Source organism: Gnatocerus cornutus, chromosome 6 (genome assembly GCF_029298725.1).
Source record: "Gnatocerus cornutus isolate USDA-ARS CGAHR chromosome 6, icGnaCorn1.1, whole genome shotgun sequence".
NCBI classification, from domain to species: domain Eukaryota; kingdom Metazoa; phylum Arthropoda; class Insecta; order Coleoptera; family Tenebrionidae; genus Gnatocerus; species Gnatocerus cornutus.
In genome coordinates, this window is record NC_142238.1 from 10,856,131 (window position 1) to 10,874,267 (window position 18,137).

The following is an 18,137-nucleotide window of genomic DNA, read 5'->3' on the forward strand; positions in this document are numbered from 1 at the left end:
CGGTGCTGAAGACACTCAGAGCGAGCTTAAGGTTTATAATATATACCCGGAATCAATCAGGGGCCTGACCCTTTGCCCAGAAACCGAGCGAATGAAACGATTGCCAATAAAAATGATGCTCTAACTGCTTTGATAGCGACCAAGTTTACGATGCCTTTAGTACTTTTTATTGTTCTTTTTCTTGGTTTTTACTTTCAGCGGGACACTCTTTTATGACAGTATACGCCTAAAAGACAGATAAATGCGAAGTATCGCCAATCTTTTCCGAGTTGGAAGCTATCTCAGATAACTGTGGGGGCGAACGTTTCTAACTTATTGAGTGAAGGCTTTGACACGACATTGTTAAGAAAACTTGAGTGATGGCGACAATGCGAGAAACTTCTTACGATTTCTAACTCAAATTTAAACCGAGTAAGGCCACGAAAGTCGGAGAGGTCAAGAACCAGCGACTTTTAAAATGATAATAATTAGGAGCCGACCGCCTTCCCCTGAGTGATATCCTTCATGGATCGCGTGGAGCGGATTAACGTATTCATCAATGTCAGAGGGCGCTCCCTTATGTATATGCAATAGCGATGAAGCAAATCCGTCACTGTTGTCCAATGTATGGCACATGTTTATGTTCACATTCTGCGCCGGATGTGTTTTTATGGCCCCCATTTGAAAATACCGCGAATTATTTGCGGCCCGGTGCGCCCGTCATTATTTGGCATGGGTGCAGATCCACATAAAATAAAATGACACCGACAAACATGGGCGTAGCCGGGGTTTCCAAGTGAAGGGGTAGAGATAAATAGTGATACATTTTCAAATTATAAGGTAAAAGAGACATTTTTTGCAAACTCTTCTTTTTTTAGATTTAATCAAATTCCTGTATTCTTTATTAAAACTTATAATTTCAACACTACGACGATAGATTTGTTTACAGATTGTGCCAAACCTCAAAGTTGTAGAGGAGAAAGGAGGAGTTATTTTTCAAAACTCAATAAATCCATTTCATAAATTTTTTCAAGGGTTTAGAAAAAACGATAATTTGTTCAATTTTTCAAGTTTACTTCAACTATTTTGGCAAAAGAGTGTAACACAATGTTGTAGCAAGGGGTTTATCACTAAATAAAAAATACACATTACCCAAAATAATCTCAAATTTACATCAAACCCAATGTCAGTCAAAATTGGATTTATTGAGTTTTGAAAAATAACTCCTCAAAGGGTCACTTTTAGAAATTGACATTTTTAGGATCAAGGAAAATCTGTATCTACAATATTCAAAGCTCATTGGGCAGTACACTCCATTTTTTTTGTATTAAATTGGTAATTCTGGTAGTTTCAACACAATGGCAAATTTTAAACAGACTTAAATAGGAAAACCAATTTTTTCAAAATTTTATATTTAGTTGTTTAATTCAGATGGTTTTAACGCGTTGTCAATAAAATTTGGAGAATTTTTTTCAGTTGACGTGCTTATTTACAGAAAGTCTTACAGGACACAGATCAAATGTCAAAAAATTCAATTGGTATAAGGAAAAACGTAATCATCGTCACCTTCAGCTACGCCCATGCCAGGAAGAAAATCAAGTGAAGATACAATAAATAACTAAACAAAATGTTAGAAAACAAATTCCCGAAATGCCTCTCCGCTTAATCCCGTTAGAAATCTAAATTTAAATTATCCACTTTATTCATTTATTACTCCTAAAACGTACATTTACCTTCATTTTTATGTTTATAGTCATAAAACACTAACAAGCTACACGGGCGGGTTTTCTTAATATGAAATTTTGCTTTTGAAAAAGAAATAACGGTCTCCCATGCTTTTGTTAGTGGTGTTATTATGAAAAACACGAGTCTTTTTGTCGCTTTGTATTTTCCTTCGCCGAAATGAAATAAAAGGATACATATTTTACGAATTATGATTTACGAACCGGTCATAATGTATCTTTACGACGCCGACGTTCCGTTTTTTATGAGAAGGGAGCCGTGTTTTCTATAACATGGAGGAGGGTCCTACTATCTAGGTTAATTGGCACGGAAGAAACGAAGTGAAGGGGCAAAACTAGTGAAGTGGACAAGTGTATTGGGGGTAGTGCAGCAAAAGTGGGAAAAGGATCAATTCGGCTCCGTAAATGTCCAAAGAAATTACAATTATGTATGTAATTTTATTATTTATATCCAACAGTGGCCATAACTTCCAACACGCCATAACAGTGCAAATTCGCTGGTAATTAAAAATTTAATGCAGTAATTTTAATGGCGCTGATTGATTTACAACCATTGTGGAGTTTCAGGTCGTTATTTTCCACTCTTTTTTAGTCATACAAATGCCTTTACATATTACCGTAATGGCAGACATTACAATTCAAAAGAAAATTAAATTTGTCGACGTGGATTAATTGAAACAACCAAAAAAGAAAAAGTACGCCTTAAAACATGGTAAAAGCAGCAATATGTCACAGCGAACTACAGTAAAAGATAAGCAAATTAAGAGGGGAAGATTGAAAGAGAGGTATTAAGCTTTTGCCATCGAGTCCATTGTCGTTTCATCTAAGAAAAAAAGTCTGCAGAGTATAGATTAGATTTTAACGTAAAAACATCCCTCAGTGATTCGTTTAGGAAGGTTATTTGGGTCCGACCAACACACTCCTCGATAAATCTAATCGAAATCAATAACACTGGAACTAAATATTTCATTTTTTTTTGCGGGTAAATTGAGAAAAGTCCTTTCGTTTTGTGTGGGTTTCAGGACCATTTTTCAGTGGTATTACCATAACAATGAATTTTGTTCGTATGAAAGTTGGCTTTCTATTGTCATTTTTGTTAGAACTTAAACGAAGTAGTTTTCATATTCCGCTGGTCTTAATAAAATACCCGGACGTACAAATTAAATTTATGAAAAAAATACATAAATGGAATTTGTTTCTTGAGCCAGCGACGCCGTCGGGATCGTTTTATCTTTTACTAATTTGACACAGGTGGCTCTTGAGAAACACGCTAACTTTTATATTCTCTTGGAAAGAAAGTAATGAAAATGAATAAAGCACCAAGGAAACAACTGCAATTATGTCGGAGTTTTTCCCGAACAAATCAACTGCTGTTTTAATTATGTTATAAGAAGCTGAAGACGAATTACCCCGATAAAAAAATTGCGGAAAGTTAACGTCAGCGTTCGATTAAACCCACCAGACCGCAGACGGGTCTTAATATAATTATATTGATTTACAGATTATATTAATTTTATGACTATTTTAACCCCGACACGAGTTAAGCCAGAGGTTTTTAAATTCAACGTGGCAAATTCAGTTATCAAAATTTATAGCAAATTCATGGATGCACTTGAATGTTGGTGCAATTTTCGCCGTAATATCCGCGATACATGCATGCACTTATCGCTTACACATGTGGTCGTATTGGGGATGACAGTGTCCATGAACATAGATTATGCAAAGGGGTGATGTCCGCCTGCGTATTTGCAATGCCCAGTCACAATGATAGGGAAAGTGCACTGTATTGATTGCATGGTTGCATCAGATTAGGAGGGTTGAGGGTGGTTGCTGCAATATACCCCAATTGATACACGGATAAGCGGTTGCTAAAAAATGAATTTTGTTCACGACCATCGTTTATATTTATTGCGTCGTGGTTGGTCCAGAACTTAAACTGGCGGAAATTGTTGAAAATGATTAGATACTATTGTTGTACAACACAATCTTCAAGTGATATATGCACTAGTGATAGTATTCACGTGTCACACGTACTGTAGGTACACAACACAATAGTGCAGTGAAATTTGCTCTAATCCATTAATCTCTTAGCTGCGACAACCAAATCGATTTTGAATTTATCGCAGAATTAGAGATGCTTGTCGTGAAAAGGTTTGCTGCAATGAATTTGTTTTTTAGGCAAAAACTGATTTTGTTATTTGTGATATGAGTTAGTTTAGTGTCTTAAATCATTTAAAATAATTTTCAACACTGGATAACCTGGAAAATCTTTGATGATTACAGGAGAAGATAAATTGAACTATGTGATTGGAAGTAATTTTTTTCTGCAGATCCAAAAATTAATGTTCGGAAATTAATGATTGCTCAAATTTTTAAAATGCATTTTTTAGCTTTTTAGGACTTTTGAATTCATCAAATATTGTGTTTTACTCCAGTTTCTTAGAATCTCATCTCATCATTTTTCAAGTTTTCTGGTTTTGAAGGAATCTTTTACTTTTAAAATTTCTTTGATTTTTTTTATCTTTTGGATATTTTTTCTAAATTTTCTTATACAGGATGTTCCAGAACTCTTGACCCATAGAGCAAAAGAGGGTGCCGACAGCAACACAGATGGTAAATTTTAAGACAAAAATTGATTTAAAAGTTTAATAGTATTTGAGAAAGGATAAAGAAGTAACGACCAATCTCGGAAGCTTATTCTAACGATTAAAATAACCTAGACAACAAGAGTGTAATGTTCATCTGACCAATGAATGCTAGTACAATGTGTTACCGATTTTCAAATACTGTTCAAGATTGGGTATCGTTTTTTTGTCTTAACTCGATTATTTTGAGTTAAAAAATTTTTGTTTCGAAATTTTGGTTCAGAGATGTTGCCGCCATAAGCCTTTTTTCTCTGGTTCACGAGCTCTGGAACACCTGTATATTCTTTTAGATTCATTATTTTTCATATTTTCAAGTATATAGTTATATTTTAGTCTTTGACTGTTTTGGATTTTTTAACTTCTTTAAAACTTAAAGTTGATTTATACGTAGGTATATATTGATTTTCTCAATTGTATTTATAATTAATATAAAAGTAATTTATAGTACAGCTATATTTTTTAATGTGAGATTGATGTATTTTATCAATTTTGCACAAAATATTTTCATTATTGTGAAATTTTCAGAAAAAATCAAAAGAACAAAATCTAAAAAATCTGTTTCTGGTTAAGTATAAAATTGTGTTTCAAAAGTGTTTCAAGAGTAGGACTGTCTCCAGATTTTATTGTTTCAAATTCTTATATTTCTAAAATTAGTGAAAAAACGGAATTTAATAGAAATTTTTAGTTTTTAATAGAAAGTTGGTAATTTTTTGTTCGTCCTAAAATAAAAAAGTCTAAAAAATCTGTTTTTTGCTTTAAAAATTTGGAATTTGGCAGAGTTAACAAGCATGTTAAAAGTAGTAATGGCTTTAAATTTCAATTTTTTGATTTCTAAAATTAATGAAAATACTATATAAAATTTAATATAGAATATTGCAAATTTTTAATTCGCTCCAAGAAATCATTGCGAAAATTTTTAAAATCTTTTTAATGACTTATCTACACTTTGGCAATGAATATGTACTTACCAGATTTATTTAGAAGCGATTTCTTATTCTTTTAGATATAATAACTATTGAAAAGTTTGCACGTCTAAGTATACCTTCACTTCCATCTTTCAAGTACCGCAATCTCCTAGATATTCCTTATGCGAATGTATATAATTTATCAACATGTAAATTTATTAAGCAGTTAATGAATTTCACAGTTGGTAGTTTGAAATGAAACTGTCGCCAAAGTTACAATTACCAGCTAATAACAAACGATTTCTTTTCTCAAAAAATTGCAGCAGACCCCCACAGCAGGAAGTCGATAACATCATGCAACTGAAATTGCACCCTTAATGTAAAATAATAAATTTGGCCCTGTTTCGTGTAGATCCGTTGATAGTCATGGACATGCTTCCATTTCGACTTTCTTATGAAAGTGCATTTCTCATCGTTAGGATCGACGAAACGTAAATTCGTATGCATATAATTCTTGAAGGGCTCCTAAAACGGACAATTACGTCGGCAGCCGTAAAATACATCATAGTCGGTTGCGCACGTTATACTCATTTAATTACGTGATTATTCCGACTAGAGGATTGAAATCCTTCCGTGCGCGAAATCGTAAAATATATTCCAACACGGTTATGACTGGCGTAAATCCGTTATTGCTTCTTTCATATTCGGCAATTTTCCTGTGACATTTTCTAATTTTGTGACATGCCTTTATGTTCAGTACGTTTTTTTGCTGTTCTTGCTACCTAGTTCCAAGGGCATCATTCAATTTAATAAAAGAATAAATATTTTATAAGGTAATAAACAAGTTGCAGGAGCGTTCTAGAGCTTATTTATGGTTATGACACTGCTATAGAAACTTGCCAAATTCTAAATCAATAAATTCACCCCGTGTTAATTCGATGAGCTCACCTACTTGACCAGGCGTCTGGAAATATTTACTACGTTGCTACTATTCCGGGATTTATGAAGGATTAAAATATTTCAATTTTCGATGCTGGAGCAATATCACTTAAAAGAGCTTAGTTAATTTGAAGTTACGAAGAAACTTGTTTCTTGCAAAGTTAAATTTATTTTAACACTCGAAACGACTGCGTCGTTTCAATTTACAGATCTCTCGGGTGAACGGCCTTAATTTATAACAGGTAAGTTATAATCACATGCAACTGCAATTTCGTCCGGTCCTTGTTGAGTTTATTGCATGGTGAGTTAGCGATATTGGTGGCAGATTAACAATAGAATCGACTCCGTGACGAGTTAATGACGGGCCGGGGGCGGATGCACCGGTTTTTACACTACAATTGAATTGACGACTTTTTAGTTGCATTGAATACAATGTGAAGAGACGATATAAAACTTCTGGCCAGGCCTTCACGTTCCTTCTAGACTTTTCAAGCGAAGCGAGCAGCATCGAGTGGAAACCTTCTCCATTGTTCAAACATTGTCAAAATTATTATTTATAAAAAATTAAAGCGTTCAAATTCGTGGCCGAGATCGGTTCCACTAGCGCCACCTTTCAACGGCGTAGAACACCGTTGATTTTCCTGCAGATAGCTTCCCAATTTGATTTTGAGGGTACCAATAAAAGCACATCACAAAAAGAAGTTTTAGTTCTACAATTAGTAATAAAATCTTTTTTTTTGGGTAATGAAGCTTTGTCTTTATTTCATTCAAAAGTTGATATGCATAAGAACAATTCAATTAAACCCGAAAGATTTCGGGGGAAGTTTACGACTCCGTTGGCTCAGCTATAAAATGCAGCAAGGGATGTTTTATATAACTCTTTAACAAAATCGTACGTTCCTATTAAAATTATATCCTGCATAAATTAAACACAAAAGCGTCCTTTGTTGAATAGTTGATCGTAAAAATAAAACTATTCAAATGAAGCCCGATCATTTTTTATGGCTGCTTTGAAATGAAGCCGAGTGGCTTTACGCAATAAAATGTTAAACGCACCACGAGGACATTTACGCTACAATAAGTTATCATCTCGTGCTTTGTTCACGAACTACACGGGGTAAGTCCTCACCATTTTAATGGACGTCGTAAATTCTTGCCTCGGTCACTGCAGAGACCCCCGAATGGTGTAAGGGTTGAAGCCAGGGCTTAAAAGTCAATAATATTTCACTGAAAATGGCATGGTTTGAATATTTTCAGTTGAATTAAAAACAAAGACATTGAAAAATTGGTGCTTCGAAGCAGCGAAACATGTGTAGGAGACAGTCTGTCATTTACTTTTTACAAATGATATTATGCAAATATAAGCAATCTGATATGTGATTTATGATTCAGGAACGTTCAACAGTTCGACAAAGAAGATTAACATTTTATATATTCATAGTCTCGCAGACGAGGGTGTTGGTTCAGGATTTAGAATGAATTTAAACATCATTCACCCGCTCACTGACAAAGAAAGAGTTTCATATGTGGACCCAAGCGATGGGCTTCCTGCAAAGATTACAAGCTTAACACTTGAATTTGAAGAACGTTACTTACAGTCATTAGTCTCATTAGTCATTAAATTTAGGCATGTTTTGCCTTATTTCCATTTTTGCTTTTTTGTTATCGCATTAGAGCACCGACCCTATAAATTAGGCAACAATAATCAAGTGATTTAAGTCTATCAAATTAAAAAAATACTAAAACCAGCCTATTATTTCTAGTATTTTATGGCGGAAACACACTATACCATCTTGATTTGATGTTGTTTTTTCTTTATGTCAATTGGCCTGATCCATTTTGAAGTGATTGAAAACAAGAGATTTTGTAAGTGTTTTTGGGCTCTTTTTGGTGTGCTCAATTTTTAGTGGTCTATAGATCTTGAGGTTTGTTTTTTTTCTGGTGTTGTATATTCTTTTTTAGTCGTTTTCCAAAAATTTTTTGCAATTGGTCCAGAAATAAAAAACCATTTTGGAATTCATAAAAACAAGTGAATTTGTAAGTTTTTTTTGGAAATTTTTCGGGGCAATTATGCTGGATTTTAGAAGATTTTCAACGGTATTTACATGTGCCTAATTTTTGGTCTATAAATCGATTTTTAGCTACATTTGGGGTGCATAAAACTTAGTGATTTTTAAAGAATTTTAGGTCATCTTCGGTTCTATGTTTAAAAAACAGCTACATTTTAGGGATTGTGTCTTGTGTTTGAAGGTGCCTAATACTCTAGTCCAAAAGTGACATTCAGTATACAACTGTCTATCATTAAATATTTTCGAATTCATGTTTATCTCTCACATTTGGTTTTGGCATTTTTTCTCTCCTTTGGCATACTTTCAAGCGATATAAAAATTGAAATATTTTATGTGCATCGTGCGTATAGTGCAGAGGTGGTTGGGAATCACTTAAAATTAGACACGGACCGTTTTACATTTTCCAGCATTGTGAGTGTCAGCGTGACATATTTGGGTCGATCAAAATTTCGCTTCCATGACAAGTCGTATTTTCTTGTAGTTTACTTGATGGTAAAAGATTTATTTATAATTAATAAAATAAACAACATGTGAAAAAATTAAATTAAAATAAGTCGAATTTTTTCTCCCGTGGCCATTTCTCCTGGTGAGCAAATCACGGAAGTGTACTTATATTTTAGAATTATTTTGAAAATATGCACTACAATAGTGTCTAAACTTCTGGCAAGAAACATATTTTCAAAATTAGGGCTTTGAGTGCGGTTTAAAAATTTAAATTTTTAAGAATTCCTCTGGTCGTAGATTTTTTATTTTTTTAACCGATTTTGCTCGTTTTTGCGACTGTTATAGAGGTCATGAGGTATGCGCTATAAATGTTCGAGCTAAAGAGGTTTTATTATATTTATAATTCAAATTTTAACCGAGTTTTTAAATTAGAGTATATTTATTTTAGCAAGACAATAAACGAAAAATAAATGATAAACATCCATTAATTAATAGTTAAAATTCGTCATTAAAATAAAAATTTCTTAAAGACCTGCTATATAAAAAAGGTTATAACTCACCGAATTATGGAATTTAATAGAATATTGAGAAATTTGAGATTGTACTTTCAAAATTACAGCGTCTACCTTAATCAATGAGCGTGTCAAAAATAGAAACGCCACTAAATGTCTTTTTTTCGTGTAAATCGTAATAACTAAGTTATGCAATGTTACAGAAAAAGGAAGTCATTGGTTCGTATTAAAAATAATTCTAAAATGTTGTTACTTCGAGACAATAAATAAAACGTTTGGAAATGGTCTTTATTTTTTGGATTAGTTTGACCTTAAGAATAAAGAACACCTGGAAACCATTCGATCTCTCCCAAAAATAACAAGTAGTTATTCCATTACAGTAATTGAGAGCGGTGCGTTTTAAATTATTGCTTCCCACATGATGACGCTTTGTAGGTTTACAAAACCGCAGAAAATTGGTCCACCCCCAGAAAAATAAATATTATGATTAAAAATTGAATGACTTTCCTGAAATAGCCAAAAAAGAATAAAAATTTTTCATATGTGTGTTTATTTGAAGTCCACGTCGGCGCTTCAGGGCGCTGGTGCGCCGCTATTGATTTACTCGGGTGTGTATGTGCAAAGTGGTCGCATTTCTAAAGTCATCCCAATTTTGCCAAAAAAAAGCCAAAGTCATGTAGATTCCGCGTAGTGACTAAACCCATCCGTTGCTGGCCTCACGATGACTACGACGGAGACCACCGAGAACCAGCTTACTCCTCAGACACCGGTGCTAACTGTTGCATGTCGAATTTTGCGATCACCATCGCATGAATCAGTGACCACGGACTTGTCCTTGTTTTCAGTGTCTTCAGTAGCGTCCGACGCACAAGTGGGGCGCCGCCTTCTCAGCTTCGGCAAGTGTGATAGCCAGTTTGCCAGGGGTCACAGCCCCAACCCTGACAGTAGGCTACAAGACAGGTTAGTGTGTTACCAAAACAAAACAAAAATGGGAGGAACTCGCTGGGAGCTAATTAAAGTTTCTTATTGCGTTGCTGGAATTAACCGGATTCGAAAAAGTGTGAAGTTACGTAACTCCGCACTCTTACTGACTTCATTTTTTATTTTTTATTTATTTCTTATTCAAATTTTTGTCCACAACTAAGGCAAATGCTTTTTCCAATATTTGAAGACATTCCAAATTAAATTATGTCTTCAGGTTAGTATGAATTGCGTGGGCGTCCCACTTCCGAAAGTAAAAACCCACAAAGTGAGTAACACAGAAAGTATGAGGGTGCAATCAATCAATGAAAAACGGACTTTATATAGGTAGCGCAAATTCTGAAGACAGAAAAATTCCTATTATAATTTCTTTAATACCCATTTATTTTCGAAATTACAAGACAAGTTCACCATTTTGAATTACATAATAGGTATGTGCAAGGTGTGTTTTTTATAATTTTTTGTTTTTCCTTTGAAGTAATGCAATTCCCAAAAAAAATCTTAAAAAAGGTATTGTCGAGTTGAGCCACCAGCAGTTAATTTTTTAATAACATTCTGTATTTAAAGTCTGTTAATTATTCTGAACTGAGCCAATTTTAATTAGAAATAAATCCAAATTAACTAAACAAAATACTCAAAAGCCACTTTTTCCATTTTTTTCTCCCTCCGACGTAAACACATCGTACGCTTCGTAGTAAAAAAACTAGTTTGATCTCGAACACAAGGTGTCATTTCCGGTATCTCACTTGTTCACCCACTTTTTGTGTTATTATTTTGATTCTACTAGACGGCCTTCATAGTAAAGAAGTGCCGGAATCACTTTCACTAGGTGAGAAACCCGAAATGACGTCAGGATGGTTTTAAAACTGGGTCAAAAATGACAGAAAAAAAGCTCAATTGCAATGAACATAACACATAACAAGCACATAACAAAAGTACATTTTTTTACTTATTTTTTATTTCGATTTTAGTTTCAATCCGATGAAGTTTTGGTCCTATTTTTTCCTCTTCGCAGTTTTGACTTTGTGTTAATCTTTTTGATTTGGAAATCTTCCCAGGCTTTAACGATATTATGTCATCATGTAGGTATTCAATACCCATGTTTAATAAAAATTCTGTATATGAACAACCACAAAATCATCAATAAAAAATCTTCATTAACGCTCAAATTTCTTTTAGGCCAGCAGATATACCAGAGATTCTTTGGTTTGAAGAAGAGACTGAACTGATTAGAAGTTGTGCGGCCTTGTCCTCTGCAGTAGGACTCCAGAAAAGTTTCAGTACTAGTGACATCAGTCAATTACCGTCTCCAGAAGATAGTTCCAACGCTCCAGGACTAAGAAGCGCAGTTTCGGAACTTGCTCTAAATTCACTACAACGGTCTGGATTTATCTTAGAGAATGCGCGATTAGATCACACTTCGAGATCCTGTTCTACTTGGGTGGCAGTTGGAGATATAGCGTCTACTTCCCAGTTACCTTCTCCCCATGGAGGACAAACCTCTAGTACCACCCAGCAACAAACTGGAACGCCCCCGCCACCGCCAGTTTTTACAGCCGCAGATTTTATTCGTTCCGTTAATAAAAAAGTAAGCATCGCCGTCTTTTGACGAATCTTCAGTAGTTATGAATATTCTTTCAGGTGCGACAAAATTACATTAGAAGAAGACTTCTAACAACATATAAAGCTCTAGAACGGCTGTCTCAAAGTGAATTTAACTTAGATAGACTCGAAGTAACGCCATCTGCAGCTACAGCTAGTGTAACTACAGAATGTAGTCACAATTCTTTGCAAAGTTCCGGTCCAGTCCGACTAACAGTCCCTGGATCGAGTCCTTCAGCCAAAGCAAATCCGCCGCCACCGAATAGTACTAATGCAGCGGTTCTTCGAGCTGCCAAACAAAGAGCTAGTAAAAATTTACCTCTGACAATACGGGATGTGGAACGAGAACGAGGGAAACCCCTGTCCAAGTATGAAAGAAACATGATGATATTTAACTGGCTGCACACGCTTGATGATACTGTCTTTGTTGAAGGTATCCAATAAAACATTATATTTTAATGCTCCTCTATGTATGAGCATTTTGTTTTTGATTAGCTAATTTATATTATAATGTTGTGTACAATTTAAAGCATTCAAGAATATGTCACTGTGGAACATTATAACATCATATCAATAAAATCCAACTGTTTTTTGTCCGTTTGTCTTTGAATTTACTTTCCACAGCTGTTAGTAAGGGAGTAGGAGTGTGTTTTAGGTAAGTTCTCGTCGAAATCAATACCCTACATCAATAATAGAAAACCATTATTCATTAGATACATACTAGAATTTACAGCACAATCGAGATACAAATAAAGTCACAATATCACTATTTATAGTTTCAAAATAGCAAAACGTCAACCACTCCACCATTCATTCAACATCCAAGTACAATGGTTTATTCCAATCAAATGAATGACAAGAAGGAACGCAGTCGATCTTTTCAATTGGAATAACGTGTTTACCAAATATGGCAGTACAAGAACATAAAACGGTACTTCCATCCGGCGTGATCACAAATTATCAACTAAAATCTATACAAGATTAACTACAAGATTAATTTTTATCTTCTTTCTTTTCTTTCGTTTCTTCTGTTTGTTCTGAGGAAGCGCTACCACTGCTGCCGCTGCTGCTTTCACGGTCAGCCGCCATCTGTAAATTTAACAATGTAAAAGAGTTTTTACCACGGACATTATACAATACCTTCTTGTACGCCATTTCGAACAATTTGAGTGAAGACTGTTGGAGGGTGCCTGTAACTTTGCGAATTTCTTCGGGATCGGCTTCGTCTTTCTTCGCCAAAAGTTCTCGTACTTTCGCAATTTCTTCTTTCAGTTTATCACACTGTAAATCACAGATTTAGAACGAGAAATTAGATAATAAAAAACTACCTCTTCTTTTGGTAACTGGTCTTTGTATTCCTCCATCTTTGTTTCGGTGTCGTGAACAATTCCTTCAGCTTGATTAACAGCCTCTACGCGCTCCTTCTTTACTTTATCTTCCTTTGCGTATTCTTCCGCTTTACGCACCATGTTTTCGATTTCGTCTTTGCTTAATCCGCCTGAAGACTGGATGACAACTGTAAAGAACCTCAGTCATTTAGATACTCTTAAATTAAACGATTTTCACATACTTTGTTGTTCTTTTCCTGTGCCCTTATCTCTAGCCGACACGTGAACGATTCCGTTGGCATCTATATCAAAAGTGACCTCGACCTGGGGGACTCCTCTTGGCGCTGGTGGAATACCAACAAGAGAGAATTGTCCCAAAAGTTTATTGTCCGCTGCCATTTCACGTTCTCCTTGATGTACTTTAATTTCGACTTGTGTTTGTCCATCAGCTGCTGTAGAGAAAACTTGACTCTTCTTAGTGGGGATTGTGGTATTTCTTGAAATCAATCTAGTGAAGACTCCGCCTAAAGTTTCGATACCCAGTGAAAGCGGAGTGACATCAAGCAGCAACACATCGGTAACATCCCCAGCCAAAACACCTCCTTGGACAGCTGCGCCAACGGCAACGGCTTCGTCTGGATTGACAGCGCGACTTGGTTGTTTTCCAAAGATATCTTGTACAGTTGATTGGACCTTCGGCATTCTTGTCATGCCACCAACAAGCAGAACTTCGCCGATGTCGGATTTTGCAACTTCAGCGTCTTTTAAAGCCTTTTGACACGGCTGAACTGTGCGCTTGATTAAATCGCCTACGAGACCTTCGAATTTCGAGCGCGATAACTTGAGATTCATGTGTTTAGGACCAGACGCGTCCATGGTAAGGTATGGTAAATTGATGTCGGTTTGGAGCGAGGATGAGAGTTCAATTTTAGCTTTTTCGGCTGCTTCTTTAAGACGTTGCATGGCCATGGCGTCTTTGGTGACGTCGATTCCTTGGTCTTTTTTGAATTCGCCTACAAGGTGGTTGACGAGGACGTTGTCAAAGTCTTCGCCTCCTAAGAAAGTGTCTCCGTTGGTGGATTTTACTTCAAAGACTCCCTTTTGGATTTCCAAGATGGAGATATCGAAGGTTCCGCCTCCCAAGTCGTATACAGCAATGCTAAAGCAATTAATCATATTCTTTAGACGAAAACTATCACTTCTTATAACTAGATTGTGGTTACAAGTTTCAAGTGCTTATCTAATCAGTCAGTCACTTACATCTTATCTTCAGTCTTGTCCATGCCATAAGCCAAGGCTGCTGCAGTTGGCTCATTGATGACCCTCAACACATTTAATCCAGAAATCTGACCAGCATCTTTAGTGGCTTGTCTTTGTGAATCATTGAAATAAGCAGGAACAGTAACAACAGCATTCTTAACTTTGGTATTTAAATAAGCCTCAGCTGTTTCCTTCATTTTTGTCAAGACAAAAGCACCAATTTGACTGGGAGAATACATCTTTCCATCGCTTCCTTGGACCCAAGCATCGCCATTTGAAGCCTTGACAATTTTATAAGACACATTGTTCCTAAAACAACAAAATAGAACTTGTGCTTCTAACATGGTAAAAAACGTACATATCCTTCTTGACTTCATTATCATCGAATCTCCTACCAATCAACCTCTTTGTGGCGTAAAATGTATTGGCCGAATTGGTGACAGCTTGTCTTTTAGCTGGCATGCCAACCAATCTCTCTCCATCCTTGGTGAAGGCAACAATTGATGGAGTCGTTCGAGAACCTTCCGAATTTTCGATAACTTTAGCTTGTTTGCCTTCCATGACCGCAACACATGAATTTGTGGTACCCAAATCGATACCGATGACGGCCCCTTTAACACCTTCAGACCTACAACCAATTTCATGATTTATGTCCTACATATCCACAATACTTACTTGAAGCGCGCTTGAATGTCATATTTCGGGTGCAAGCTATACGACGATCCCTGAAAGATAGAAAAAAAATATTTCACAATCAAGGTATGACGCAACTGGAACATTGCCGGTAACATAACCCCACTTTAAAAAAAATTATAAAAACCTGACGAAAAGAAACTGAAGTTTGATTTGGCTTAACTTTTTTAAGTAAGAAAGTAAAGCCTGTTCAAATGGGACAAAAAAGGTCGTGAACAGAAGTTTCTAGAAGCTTAAAACTGGAACTTACATTTTGCGTCAAGAGACTGAAATTTCTTCTGCAAGTGGCATCGAAATTCAACTTTGAACACTCAAGAGCCTTGCGGCTAAAAACACGAGCAGCTGACAACATTTTTTTGTGGAAATTTGCAAAAGTCGACCGAAAAAAAGCCTGAAGCTCTTTGAACTTCACGTGCGTCGAAAGTCGAAATTCTAGTCAAAGTGACAGAGAAAGAGCAACTATTAAAATGAGAAGGAAGATACGGCTCAGTGTCGCCAATCTAGACAACCGTAAATAACTATATAGAAATTAAAAATAAGGAATAAGCATCATTTGAAAGAATAGAAAAATAAGCATTTAAATGAGTATAAGTTAATTTTAGAAACCCGCTTATTTGAGTTTAATCTGAGATTTAACCATTATAACCTCTGCACTAAAGCCACTAGAGATCTTGTGATCCTGTGGCAACACTGAAAGAGTTGTTCGGAAAACTTAACCGGTCAATTTAAAATTATTGAAGTTTTTACTGCTTACGTTACTCACAATATGAATTATTTATTAAGATATTATAAATATAGTAGTTACTGTCAAAATTTGAGCATTTAGGCCCAACACAAAGCACTTTTCTGTTTTAGCGGCAAAGATTCTAATTAACTTGAAGTGCTTTTTATCACAAAACATTATAAAATTAGCAATTGGTTGGAATTAACGTTTTTATAATTTGATAACGTAAGAGCTGTAATCACTGATCGAGTGATTTATTGTCCAGAGATAATCTAATATTTTAGTTATACGTTTGTATCTACAATTATTAACAATGGAAATTAGATCTTCATCTTCGTGGTCCTTTAGTTACAATAAAATAAAGGGCAATTATGAGACTTCCTATAAGACTATTCAAACTGCTTTTATGTTAGAAGAACAAAATCGATTTGAAGAGGTAAAATTTTGTTTTGCACTTATTAGATTCCTATATTTGATCTTTCGTTAGGCTTTCCAGAAGTACAAGGAGGGCATTCAGTTAATAGACATCGCTTTAAGTGTCGAAGTGACATGCCCCCCGAATCCTGATTCCACATGGGAGGAAGCAATAATAATGATCCAAAAAATGAAAAAGACCAGAGGCGAAGCCTTATCAAGAATCACTTCTATTCAAATATCAAATGATTTTAAACAAATAGAGCAACCTCCATCGTATGAAGAGGCAGTAGCAAGTCTACCTACAGAAACATTACACACTTATAAAGACTTGGCAAATGCTTTAAATGATATGAGCGTTGAGACTGTTGATTCAAAATCAACAATAGAGGGAAGAGTGATCTACATGTATGAAAATGTTAAACTTTATTTTATTTCATCAAGCGAGGAAGTAGCGTCGACTTTAAAACCTCAAACATTAAAGATTATTGTTGTTGAAAGTAATGTTAAGTTTGTTTTTTATTTAGTATCTGAAGAAAAAAATTTTAGATGAAGGCGAAAATGTACCAAGATCTATCATGCTGATTGGGTCGTGGATATATCCTCTAATTCCAGGGGTGTCACCTTGCTATAGATCAAATTATGGCGTTTTTATTTTACCTAACATCTATGTAGAAACTCCCGGTAATCTTTTCTGTGATTTAAGTCTATTAATATGTTAAATAATTTCAGGGGCCTATGTTGGTATTATCTTACCACCAGAGGCAGATGAAGACGCTTATAACGTTCTAGAAAGTGTTCTTTATGGAATTGTAGGTGAAATTAAAAAGCCTAAGCTTTTAAGTGAAAAAATATCAGATGGAATAGTTTCAGGTAAAAACTAATTCATTTTAAGTTATTGTTTAGTTAAAATCGTCTTTTTTCAAACATAGGGGCATCGTATGTCTCGCGTCATCTAGTACGTGGAGCAGGAAAAGTAGAAAAAATAATCAATAAAAATACCTCGAAGTTTGTAAATAACACGCAAAGTGCAGAAACCCCAACCAAAATTCCAAGAAAAGTTGCTAAAGGTATGCACAAGGCAGAAAGAGCAACTCAAAAAGCCGTAAATGTCACTGGATATGTCGGTTTGAACTTCTCCATACTGCAATAAGTCTTAAAACCGACTATATTTTTTTAGCCAAACAAGTTGGAGTTGCTACAATAAAATTAGGACATTTTCTGGCACCTCATCTTAAAAAACAGGGAACCAGACTTCTAACAACTGGATTAAGGATGTCAGAGGAGAACGCTAACGCGAAAATTATTGGTGTGATCACTGTGGCGTCGGGGGCTATTGAAGGATTTGCAACCGTGTACAATGGTTTAGAGAATTCTGCTTTTATCTTGGGTAGAAGTCTGAAGGATAACACCGTGAAGGTTGTGCAGCACAAGTAAGGTCAGTTAAAAGTTAAAATTAATACTCGTAAGTTGACTTTAGGTATGGAGATTCAGCAGGGGAGTTCGCTGACGATACCTTAAGTACAGTGGAAAACATTTTAACAATCAATGAAAATACGAAAGTTTTTCGGCCTAAATATCTCGCCAAACAAACCATTAAAGAAACAGAAAAATCTATGAAGAACAAAAATATTGGAGCAGCTAACACAACTGGTACCGAAGAATTTATAAGTGAAAAAAGTGAACTCGAAAAGAAATAATTTCTATTGTTTATTTTTATATAAAAATACATTAACGATTAACGATCGACTTCATTGTGTCGAATTCATTGTCCGAAAAAAAATTAAATTCAATTCAAGTTTGAATGCGGGGCAGTGTCGCATCCATAGTACTTTTTTTAATTCTTACCTTGGCAACATGGAAGTTCTAGAACACTCCATGGAGACATTTACCGGGAAGT

At 35.3% G+C, this 18,137-nt stretch overlaps 3 protein-coding genes across 3 annotated transcripts; 2 read left to right on the plus strand and 1 right to left on the minus strand.

Moving 5' to 3' along the window:
* Positions 1 to 9,816: 9,816 nt before the first annotated feature.
* On the plus strand, positions 9,817 to 12,414 carry LOC148172835 (uncharacterized). The gene is made up of 3 exons (XM_088038684.1): positions 9,817 to 10,195; positions 11,396 to 11,804; positions 11,858 to 12,414. The coding sequence occupies exons 1-3, from the start codon at positions 9,957 to 9,959 to the stop codon at positions 12,260 to 12,262; spliced, it is 1,053 nt and encodes a 350-aa protein (XP_087894810.1). The 5' UTR covers positions 9,817 to 9,956; the 3' UTR covers positions 12,263 to 12,414.
* Positions 12,415 to 12,503: 89 nt separating this feature from the next.
* On the minus strand, positions 12,504 to 15,579 carry Hsc70-5 (Heat shock protein 70 cognate 5). The gene is made up of 8 exons (XM_088038682.1): positions 15,350 to 15,579; positions 15,082 to 15,131; positions 14,765 to 15,034; positions 14,407 to 14,715; positions 13,389 to 14,305; positions 13,147 to 13,334; positions 12,959 to 13,099; positions 12,504 to 12,907 (listed from the first exon to the last, which is right to left on the minus strand). Exons 1-8 carry the CDS (start codon positions 15,449 to 15,451, stop codon positions 12,812 to 12,814), a joined length of 2,073 nt encoding a protein of 690 aa, XP_087894808.1. The 5' UTR covers positions 15,452 to 15,579; the 3' UTR covers positions 12,504 to 12,811.
* A 522-nt stretch (positions 15,580 to 16,101) lies between these two features.
* On the plus strand, positions 16,102 to 17,986 carry LOC148172837 (protein spartin-like). The gene is given in 7 exon segments (XM_088039226.1): positions 16,102 to 16,259; positions 16,311 to 16,738; positions 16,740 to 16,921; positions 16,970 to 17,110; positions 17,170 to 17,364; positions 17,418 to 17,670; positions 17,718 to 17,986. Coding segments are annotated over 7 exon segments (1,542 nt in total). The 5' UTR covers positions 16,102 to 16,136; the 3' UTR covers positions 17,938 to 17,986.
* Positions 17,987 to 18,137: the final 151 nt, after the last annotated feature.